This window comes from Ischnura elegans, chromosome 2 (genome assembly GCF_921293095.1).
Source record: "Ischnura elegans chromosome 2, ioIscEleg1.1, whole genome shotgun sequence".
In the NCBI taxonomy this organism is placed as follows: Eukaryota; Metazoa; Arthropoda; class Insecta; order Odonata; family Coenagrionidae; genus Ischnura; species Ischnura elegans.
The window spans coordinates 17,984,739-17,996,807 of NC_060247.1; the positions used below are offsets into that span (position 1 = coordinate 17,984,739).

General features: G+C 35.9%; 1 protein-coding gene across 2 annotated transcripts in view; it reads right to left on the bottom strand.

Annotated features, from left to right (window-relative positions):
• Nucleotides 1–3,804: 3,804 nt before the first annotated feature.
• LOC124153452 (neural cell adhesion molecule 1-like) overlaps nucleotides 3,805–12,069 on the bottom strand; it is a 463,051-nt gene continuing 454,786 nt past the window's right edge. For both annotated transcript variants that reach the window (XM_046526608.1, XM_046526607.1), the window contains 2 exons: nucleotides 6,484–6,640; nucleotides 3,805–5,956 (listed from right to left, as the gene is read on the bottom strand). In XM_046526608.1, the coding sequence (XP_046382564.1) occupies nucleotides 6,498–6,640 (143 nt within the window). In that variant the 3' untranslated portion in view covers nucleotides 3,805–5,956; nucleotides 6,484–6,497. The remainder of the gene's footprint in view (nucleotides 5,957–6,483; nucleotides 6,641–12,069) is intronic.

Sequence of the window (12,069 nt, forward strand, 5' to 3'; positions counted from 1 at the left end):
CGGACATTCACATGCTGCGTACGCGCTTCGTCGACAGGCCGCGAATGGAATGTATCCATTGACGAAAAGCGACGGAGCGGCATAGTATCCCCTTAGTCAATGGGTACTATGTACATACGAATTAGATACGGAGGGTTCTGTGCCGTCTGGGATGTCTTGGAGATAAAGAGCATAAAACTTGACCATTGGGTTGCTGCAGTGGAACATGAGCTAAACCAAATAGCTCGCCCTCGTAAGCAGATACGGGTAAGGACAATCGCCTTACAGCCGAGAATGAGATAATAGATAACTGCGAGCCAGGATCAATTAGAATTCTAATGCGTTCCTACGCCCCATTACCAGCCTGAATCAAGGACCCTGCTGTGCCTAGAATAGTCGAATGCTGCCGATCACTCCGAGTGCATGACGATATGATAGCAGGGGGTACGGGTGAGGTGGCAGATGTTTTTAACAAGGAAATACCCTCTTGACTATCGTCACGTAAACCGGTGGAAACTTTTCCTGCGTCCTTCGCGCCGACTGAGTTCCCGTCTTCGGCAGAATTATGTGAAGATGTGTGGTGATAGCGTTTACACCTTTGACAGCGGATACCTCTTGCTTGACACTTGGGAGCCCACCCTAGTAGAAAAATTTGTGTTCTTTTGGTGTTCTTAATATGTTCATTCAGTGTTCAAGTGTTCTTTTGATGTTCTTTTGGTGTTCTTTTATGTTCACCAATTTCTTGGTGTGTTCTTTTGATGTTCAATTTATGTTCTTTTTATGTTCATCTCAGTGAACACAAAATGAACATTTTTCTTTATGTTCATTTTGTGTTCCCTTTGAGTTCATTTTATGTTCACCATGGTGAACACAATATGAACATTTTTTATGCGTTCATTTTATGTTCACTTTGTGTTCATTTTATGTTCACCACGGTGAACACAAATTGAACATTTTTTTATATGTTCATTTTATGTTCACTACCTATGTTGAACACAAAATGAACATTTTTCTTTATGTTCATTTTGTGTTCCCTTTGAGTTCATTTTATGTTCACCATGGTGAACACAATATGAACATTTTTTTATATGTTCATTTTATGTTCACTATGTTGAACACAAAATGAACATTTTTCTTTGTTGTTCTTTAAAATAAACCATTATAAAAATTCTCATTCCTTGGAGGTGATTGTGGATAACTGCAGTTCATGTGTCATGACAAGTAGCTTTGCATAAAACAAGTAATACAGATGATTTTGGAGACTTTGTCCACCAAAAATGAGTTTGAATTTCGCCATCTTGAAATCCACAAAACTGTATTTTTTAGCAGTTTTCCATAATATTTCTAGAAATTTAAAATAATGAATTTCCGGGAAAATTATCCCAGAATGAAGGCATATCATCAAAAAATGGACATTGAACGATCCGAGAATGCAATCAAGGAACACCTGAAAACACTCTCAATATGTACTTTATTGCATATTAAACAGGGATAAGGCCTGAGCATTTGGCATTAGCAAATAAGTTCGTTTCTAATAAAAAAAGCTGGAAATAAAATGTTTTGAAACTTATCCAAACACTGACAACTGATTCACAAAGATGTGAAAGTGTTCATGGTAATGATGGCACTTCCGTGAAAGCTTTTTCTTTGTTGTTCAACAAAATGTTCTTTTTATGTTCATTTTGTGTTCTTTTGATGTTCAAAAAAGTGTTCATTTTGTGTTCAAATTATGTTCTTTTTATGTTCACAGACGAGTGTTCATTTTGTGTTCTTTTTATGTTCTTTCTGTCACAAAACACATAAAAAGAACATAAAGTGAACATTCGGTGAACATAGAAGGAACACAATTTGAACATTAAATGAACATAAAAAGAACACTGAATGAACACACTTTTTTCTACTAGGGCAATGCCCCGGCCTTAGCATAGACATAGCCCTTTTGAGCGCATAAAGGTTGAACGTTGATGACAACCCATTTCAATGTAACGTGGACACTTAAATAAAGGATGCAAAAAGAACACAATGGACAATTATCACGTATCTCTGAGTAATTAGACACTCTTGAAGAGGCTTCGTTAACTGAAACTGGAAGAGAAATTATAAATCTACCTCGAGAATTCGTGGAGGTCAATTTAGGAACCGTTCCACTTGATGTTTGCAGAAATTTAATCCGTTTCTTTACTAAATCAATTAGATCTGTTACAGAAGGGAACATGTTTCTGCTCAGCGATCCTTCAAACTGGGATAATATCTCTGAATTCAAAACTCGAGCGGCTAAGCGGAATAAAATAAATTCTCCCAAATCTGGAATATTCAGGGTCCCTAAGGCCGCATACATTGACACGAATTGTTGTAACTCTGCTTTATTATTAGAAATTTCCGGAAACAACATTTTATCCAAAAATGAAAACCCAAAAATGCGAGGATTATCATAAAAATCGTTTAGTTCTCTCCAGGCGGATGGATAATGAGCTTCACCAAAAGATACAGAGGCAATTATTGCCAATGCCTTGCCTTGGAGAGAAAATTTAGGATAGGAAAACTTTTCAATTGCGGATATATCATTCCGGTAATGCACCACCGATTTAAATATATCACGAAAAGCTGGCCATTCAGAAAACAACCCCGAAAACTTGGGAACATCAATGGCTGGGAGTTTACATTTTTGTAATGGCACATGGGCTTCCCCGTCCACATCACTCGTGGACGCCCTCAATTCATCAAAAATAGACAAAATAAAATAATACTTCTCCTTGAACTCCTTTGCCAAAACGGAATCTATCTTATGCACGTCCGCGCGATTGCAATTATTGCAGTGCTCAAAGATTGCCAGATTTTCATCTAAAAAGGCACGATAAACCTCCTTTAGACTAGAACACCTGGCAGAAAATACGCCAAAATTAGGGTGCTCCCTGACTCGACCCTGGTATTCATTGAACTGACGTGCTAAATCACAGGCGACCGAAATAGTGGCCTTCGACTGGTCCCGTTTGAATCGCAGAAGGGATAGACGCAATTCGAAATTGTCTGGTGGTTATTTCAGTTCTGGCAAGATTGAACTGAGCGATCTAAATAAATTAAAATAAAGCCTAATGATTTCCAAATGTATTCCCGGGTTTCGGCACCAAAAAATGTCGCGTTACGGGGCCGTTGTGTCCCGCCCGAAATGTAATCCATGCAGGGCCGGAACTTAGCCTTACGTTTACGACGAAATAATAAAAGAAAAAATGAGGGACTGGAAACCAAATCTTGAAAATAGAAAAGAAGAAATGAAGGGGGTGGAAAAGAAAATAAGGAAGGGATTCACGCCTTACCTTGGCTTCCGCCGAACTGTGCACCCCGAGCGTCCTGTTCATGATTAATACATTACACACATATAATGTATTCTCCATGGTCCTGTTCCTCGCCCGAGCTTCGACGAGATAACGAAAGCTTCCTCTTCGACTTGACACCGGCGAACGAATGCCCAGGTGCAAGGCATGCACTATACTTCTTGGGCTTCTGCCCTCTAAAGCGAAAGGGAAACACAAAAACAAAAACCAAGGCAGGCGGGAAAAAAGAAGAAAGGAGGGAAATTCAACTTAAAAGAAAAGAAAAAAAACAAGGCTGTTCCAGCCCTTATTCCCTTGTTATTATTATTCCCCTATTTTTTTTCTCCATCCACTACTGGGAGGGGAGCCGCAAAGTGGTCTTTGCCCCCCTTAAAGAAGTCCTAGTTCCAACCCTGGAGGGAGGGTAGTACAATGAAAATGAATCCTTTTTCGTTTTTTATGTCTGGGGGATTATGCACAGAGAAGAAAAGGCAATGTAAATAAAACACACAAGAGCAATACACAATATAAACATTTTAATCACAATAATTTGTATTCCATTGATTTAATTTTGAAGTTGGCAAAACATTTAGCATACAAATTGCCAGTAGTGTGAGCCCGCATTCAGAACTAAGCATTTCATTTAGGTCTTAGGTAAAATTTTACCTCACATTCAATATGGTGGCCAAATAATGCTCACAATTTATTAATATCTAAATAATAGCAACAATAGGAGAGGAGGGCAGAGGTAAACTCTGGATGTATATGGTACACCAATGTAGTAAAACACGAAGGGTCAAAGCTAACACTTAAAATCATGACAAAGAAGCAATATTTTGAAATGAATGAACAATAAGTATTTCAAAATTGGAGAGATACATTCTTCACTGAGCGCAGCATCAATAACAACAAAAATTATTAATGGTGCAGTTAAGTTTTTAAACACTTAAATTCAGTTGAACTGTGGAAGTTGATTCTTGAACACTAACAACCTTGTTCAGCTATGAGGGTTTTATTGTGCACACACACTTAGGTGTGGAGTGAAACACAGGATAAAATCACTTGCATAATGTTGCAGATCAATGATCAATTTCTGCTCTCAAAGAAAGCAACCTTCAATATATGACATCCAATCTTTACCTATTTACTCCATTGATTGCCTCATGATCCAGGAAGTTATACATCAATTTTACTAGATGCCACATGACAAAGATATGCTAATAACAAAGTTGCTATTTGGTGCTGCATGACCTCAAAATGAGTACTTTTTGAATGAAATGCTTACTGCTAGCAATTTCCATACAATTTGTTTTCATGGGACAGTTATCTACCATTAATGGGCAACTTTCGCACAGTTTTGAAATCACACCACAGTTCAACTAAAAGAAGATATATGCTACCTACATTCATTGGGCACCTTCTTCATAACCTCTGAACTTACTCTTTCATCCCAGGAAAACATCAAAATAGTATTTATAGTAGGTTTCCAATGTAAATCAATATCTGTTTCCAATGTAAAAAGAATAATGATACAAGCTGAAACATTTTTTGTGTTTTATCACATAACTACACAGTTAAGCTAAAACAAGTTTCATCATTCTATGGAATTCATCAAAATTAAACTTTGACAGGTGCTGCCTGATTTGCAATGTTTGAGGTAAAGTTTGGGGTTCTGTAGGCAGAAGAGTTGAAAAATGAGGATAGGTTTATGATAAAAATGGTATTTTTTCCCACTTGTGAATATTGACATTATCTTATGGCAAAAATACAGCAGTCCTGGGGATCAAAATTCTTGTCATTCATATTAAACAGTGGAAAACTTTAAGTTTACATACAGATAATACATTTATATATTCCATGGAAACAATAACAGAAGAAGAAACCATTTAAGGGAGACTGCAAGGGCAATCTGCCCTAAAAAAAATTTTATGTCCAGATACTGCAAATTTGGAGATGAACAAAATCATGAAAAACTGTTTTCAGGACGAATCCACACTAGACACTTGCAGTCATTACATTTTGGCCCCATGTGAGTTTGGATTCCAATAGCTGTGTTTATTTTTGTAATTTTATGAAATATACATTGTATATAGTCTCACATTCACACCTGAACATGCCTACTCCTACATCCTCTCTCAGACATTCATTGCAAAACACGGACAGACAACAACAACAGCGTTTTACTTACATAAGAAAACAGACTCACAGACCACTGCTTGTTGTGACTCTGCGAAGAGCATTTCATGTTTCACAACCATTCAGAATTTTTCCAGATGAAAGCAGCCAATTATTTAATTCTTCTTTTAAAAATTGCATATAGCATCATTCACACTGGCCATGTCCTACTTCCAATGAAATATCCTCTTCACTGGTTGAAATGAAAGGTAGATATTTTGATGCATTGTCACTTTTTGCTTCTCACTTTCACAAAAGCAAATCCACAAGCACTCACTCACTTATTCTTCAAACATTCTATCTGAGAAATCACTCTCACACTTGCAAATGCCATTTTATATAAATTAATTTCTCATCAGATATTTAATAAGAAAATATCCTTGCCGTCAAAGCTTCATGCTCTTGTTTTGATAATTTCACCCACTTAAATCTCGAGGATGAAGTATCTCTTCAAATCCTTCCTGCCAGTTTTGAATTCACTCAGTATGGCCCTGATGGAAGAAACACATCATTCAGCAAAACAAATTTATCATTTAAAAGATAGAACTCCTAAAAATAAAATTATTAAAACATTACTGCACAACTCCATAAATAACTCATAGCGATTAAAAAGTTTCATGCTACAGACAGAATATTTGCGGGTCAACGACTTGCAAGGCTCTTCTTTGAGTTTGAATATGTTGACCTAGCCCCGGATGCAACCATGTTGACAGCATATATATACAAAAAAGCTTTGATTATCTGTAACAATAGCCTTGACATTTCATAACAGTTTTTACATTGATTTTAGCTGAGAAAAATTGGTCAAATGTTTAAATGCAAATACAACTGAAAAACTGTTCACGAGCATTGGCTAGGGAAGTGTTAACAAAGTATTAAAGTGAATCAAATCCAACAAATACTTAGTTAAATGAATACTTATGCGGCTCTATTTCACAATTCACAATTGCAGCTAAGTAATTTATACTCAGTGTCCTGATTGGACAAAAAACAAAGGAATTCAATAGATTCAACCCACCTGTTGGACTTAATTTAGGTCCATACCATCAAAGATATAATCACTAGTGCAGCAATATACTCAGTTGGGGGTTTGATTACAACAGCTGCAGCAGCTCCCCTGTTGGCTGACCCTCCAGAGCTAGCAGCAGTCATTCCCAAGTCCCTCACTTCTGGTTCTGAATGGAAGAAAACACAAAAACAAAATTATCAGACTAGAAATGCTTCCGTTGAATCAGCACCATTTAGGTTTGGCAAGGGTACAGATTAAGCATTTAATGAAGTAATAACATAAAGATAGTAAAATTGAACATAAAAAAATAATGCATTGCAACACAAAAAAGCTAATGAAAAAATGGAATATGAAGGTTAATTCCAAGAGAATTATATAGCTACGGTAAAACATGGATTTTGCACTCTTTCATTCCATAATAATTTCTGATTACACACACAGGGTTATCAAAGGCACATTAGTACTCCTTGAATATCAGTAACCTGTTCATGAACTCTAAATTTGAGACGGATTATACACAGCATCCATAATTTGGTGTGGTCTTGGCACCCATATTTAGGTTTCTCAAAAATCAAGGTTTTACACAGTACAATATGCATCACATGCATCTAAGGATATCTGACATATTGCAAGTAACTTGAGTATCAGTAATTAAGTCACCAGTAACATTCATATTGCATAAATTATACTCTATGTAAAATTTACAAATGCTAATATTGCTTTTAATGTGCTCATTATTTTTTGAAAGTGATTGCTACCCTCACTACGCTACACCACCTATGTACCTCGACCAAAGACATAAGAATATGAGGCTATCCCTAGTAACTACAATAATGCTTCATCATGAAGTTTTAGGTAAAATGGATTCATTAATTGCACATTTAAAATGAGAAAGAATAATTTTAACGCTTTACAAAATGTAATAGCAACAGAACTTTCGTGTTGTTCCTCTAAAAAAATTGTTTGCTACTATGTTCTCAAAGGGCTTTCCAACCATCCACACTACGCCAATCTTTAAGTACCACTAATTAGTAGCAGCTGACTCTTAAGCATGTTTTGGAAAATGAATTAAGAGGGCACACTTCCTCACAAAACCTTCCTTACACAGAAAGTGTGACATTCAAATATTAGTAAAGACCACCATTTTATTTTTACATGAAAACACTATGCAGAACGCCAATTAAAATAAAAGGAAATTTTAATAGTATGTAATACAGTGTTTGAATGTAGTTTTGAAACATGAAGTTTTTCTTCACTTATGCTGAGAAAATGCTACCAAAAAAGCCTTACTTATTTTTCTGCATGTTTGTACAGAAATGCAAATACTTTTTTTTGTTAGAATTTGAATATTTACAGCATCATTGGCAGCCAAATTAATACTTATCACTAAGGCTCATAAAAAAGTAGATAAATTACTTCAGTGATAAAAAAATCACATAAATGCTGAAATAATAAATATACATTAAAAAATTGCTGAAAAAGTAAAAACATTCATAAAGCTGATGATTGAAAAATATAGTTACACACCACACTAACACTTATGTATTCTTTTCTAAAAACTCTGGATATCATTTTCCTTAACAACATTATGAATTTACATTTGAACCACTAATTCAGGGATTGGCAAAGTATGTCTCAGTCACTTCCACATTGTCTGTAATTTTTACTTGTAATGTTAAATTTGCCAAATTTGACTATATATAACCGTAATCTGCTCATTCTTTTCTGAAAGTAATTGTTACTCTTTATACACTTCAGCACTAATTTAATTTGTCTAAAAACATCAGAATATGTAAAACTACCCAAAAACCTTTCACTAATACTTCACAATGGAATTATTGGTTAGATGCTGAAGGCTATAGAGTTATTTTACATTGACGTTACCAATGCTAATCTCTATCTCATAAATTCAGGCTTTGTTTAAAGAGCTATGTTTTCAGTTTCGTCCTATATTATTGAAACACACACCCTGCAATCTACAACATACAATGTACCTTTATTTGTTTTGTTAAAATTTTAATATTTACAGCATCATTTACAAAATTAAAATAGGAATATCTCTTTGTTACACTGCAGAGGCATTTGGTTCACCACTCAATTTCAATGAGTGGTACACCAAATACTTTTGATTCATATGGATGAAACAAAAAATCTTATAAAATATATTAGATTTTTTGATAATCATATTATGTACAATTATAATATGTACATACAATGCATGTTAGCGCAGAAGCTCAACAAGCAGAGGTACCATAGCACTAATTAGGGAGTGAAGAAATAATAGAAATTTTACAATGGAAAAAGGATGATAAGACATTTATTAATGGAAGCAAAAGTAAATACTTCATGGGTGATAGGTTCTATTGTTACCAGCAGATAAAACTACATCATCTTAAAAGCATCAAACTATTGATTAGATGACCTAAATCTCTACTGAAATATGTGCATTAGCTGAAGAAATATAACGAACAAAGCGTCAAGCAGCATGTTACAATTGACCTCTTGAACTCGTAGAAATTTTTTCCCTGAAAATATTTTTTAACAGTTTAATGATCATGCAATCGAGGGTCAAATATTCTGGACATAACAGCCATGCTTTTCTATTGCCACCCGGAAGAATGAAATTTCATACCAAACACCATTTTTACTAAAAGTAAGTGGTGGAATTCGATTTCACCTAAGGTTAGCCCATTTGCATGAAATAAGATTGCAGCAAAACCTCAACAAGAGAACTTCCATTACTTAAAAAAGGTGCCACAATGCAACAGGTGCCCACCAGAGAGGAAGCACTGGTATGAAAATCGAATAGGAAATTAAGAAAATATTTGTCATGCCTCAGATTACATTTCCTTCATTTTTGAGTGGAAAAAAGGTCAGAAGTTGTACTGAAACCAGGTCCAAATGAAAATGCACAAATTGGAAGAATAAGAGCCCAGCAAGCAAAAGCAGTATCGTATACATGGATTTAATATTCTTGAATTTCATGATTATACTCCCTCTAGATAGACATACATAATGCTATCCAACACCAATGCAAAATTCCATCTCTTTGTATTTGTTACATCTTTAAGAGATTCACCCATGGAAATGAAGCATATTCTACATAAATTTGCTAGCTAGGCAGTAACAGATGGGACCAAGTATTGAGTGTTCCTAGCATGCATGCAACAGGAAAGGCTGAAACTTGCTGGATGTTATCAACTGATGTGGTCCCATGCTCCGACCAACATAGACAACTTCAACTGGTGTGCGCAGCACGTTGAACTGGAATTTCTCATCCCATCATAAATGAAAATATGTACCCATATTCCCATCGTAAATTAAATTATGTACCATCATATTGATAAATTGAATGAAAATATTCATCATTTGAATGTATAGTCCAAACTGTGATATGCAAGGTGATGTGATGTCTTTCGGAAGCAGTAATTAAGTTGCAATAGGTATAAAAAAGTTGTACATAGTACATAAATACATCGTGTAACTTTACGATAGTTTAAAAAGAAATTGCTTTGAGAAATTTCATTCCAATATAGAGACCATGTCCATTCCATGTATTGAGGAGATCCTATGAGCTCACTTTTTGGAAAATTAGTTTACTTTGAGGATTCTCACAGTCAGTTGGAAAAATTTTTAGGACACGTCATGTTAGCATGTATAAAATTATGTTTTTACAAATGGATACATCCTTAATAAATATAGCATTCTACACCAATTTAATATGTGGTCATACCTCTTATTGATTGGAGAAGTCTAAGATTATAAAGATGTAGGAAGATGGTGGGAGCCTACAGCTTCCCTGTCGATTTCTGTAACAATAAAGTCTGTTCATTGTCTGTCAGTTGGCTGTTCGTTCCCTGTTCCCTGACCAAGAGAGAACAGGCAGGCGACTGTTCGTAGAATGTAAATTGGAACGCCTTGTCTGTTCCTTGTCTGTGAGAAAAGGGTTACTTGTCTGTTCCCTCCCTGTTAAGAAAGCGGCATTCTCTGTTCCTTACCTGTTGGACCACAGACAATGAACAGGCAGGGGACTGTGTGCTGTCAGTTCATTGCCTGTTTTCTTAGGTTGTTTGTTCCCTGTTCCTTGACCAAGAGAGAACAGGCAGGCGACTGTTCGTAGAATGTACATTGGAACGCCTTGTCTGTTCCTTGTCTGTGACAATGTGGGAAGATGGTTATTTGTCTGTTCTCTCCCTATGCGCATACTTTGTTCCTTAACTGTTCGCTGTTGCTAAGTTGGACATAATAGGCAAGAGATAATTGATGTTAAAATAGAATTAAAAGTTGAAATTCATTTGAATGATTGTAAGAAAAACTTTTATTGTGCTTTTCCACATATTCCATTAGTTATAAAAATCTTGAATAGTTGCAGAAAAGCAAGCTTTGTCATCATTAACAGAACAACCACTACATCAACAAATATTTCACATGCCTTCATCAAAGAAATATGTACTTCCTTAAATTAATACAACTCGGATTCTGCACTATGTCAATATAATACGAGTGATTTTAAAAGAGAAACACGCCTTTAAAGAATATTTATGAACACGATGATTTCACTTCTCACAAACAAACCTACAAGAAAGACAGTCCTCTGGCAATGTTTGTTGGTTCTTATTGGCGACGTAACGCACATACGCATAATACAAATACAATACAAATCTCAGTACTTGCTCAAAAACTTAAGAGACACAATAAATTATTAAATAAACACACTCAAGAACAAATATCACTTCACGACTTTCACTATCACTGAATGGATGCACGAATTACTTAATTCGTCACTGCGGGCATTTAGCACAGGTTAAATAATAATCAAATAAATAACTGTTTTCTCCGCATCCAACAACTTCACCACAACACAGTCGACCATGTGCTCGTAAACTGTCCGGATAACGGTATCGGTTATTGGCGTCATTGTTTGCGTTTGCTATCTTCTATAGGTAGGTAGCAGCACCACGCTATCTTTCCGTCCTTGTTGAGAACCTGTTCACTAGCTGTTCACTGTTTTCTGTTCGTACCCTGTACCGTGAAACGGACTATGAACCGGCCCTTGCCTGTTGACTGTCCGTTCACTGTTGTCTGTTCGTTCACTGTTGTCTGTTCGTTCCCAGTCCGCTGAAACCACAGAGTACATACTCTTTGGCTGAAACATACGGCCCCTGCCTGTAATTGGCGAAGTAAAGTATTTAACGTGCGTAAGCCGAGCAGATAGCTAATATAATTTGCGTGCTCACTTCAATAACCGTCATCCGTGGTTGATGGTAATCGTGATAATGAATTCAACCGTATATAATTACTGTTTAAGTAGATGATATTTTCTTTGGATTCAATCAAACTTCCTTGTACTCAATTAAATTTGGATTAATCCAAATTGTTGTCCAAATTCCGAAACTTAAAACAATTGTTCGTACGTTGTTCATAATCTGTTCTCAAAATCTCCAAAAGGTTCCAAACTGACAGCGAACAGGCATCATTTTTACGTAAATCGATAGGGTGTTTAGTGTTTGTTCACTGTTGTCTGTTCATTCCCTGTTCGGTGAAACATACTACCAACCGGCCCCTGCCTGTTAAAAGCTTGTTCACTATTGTTCC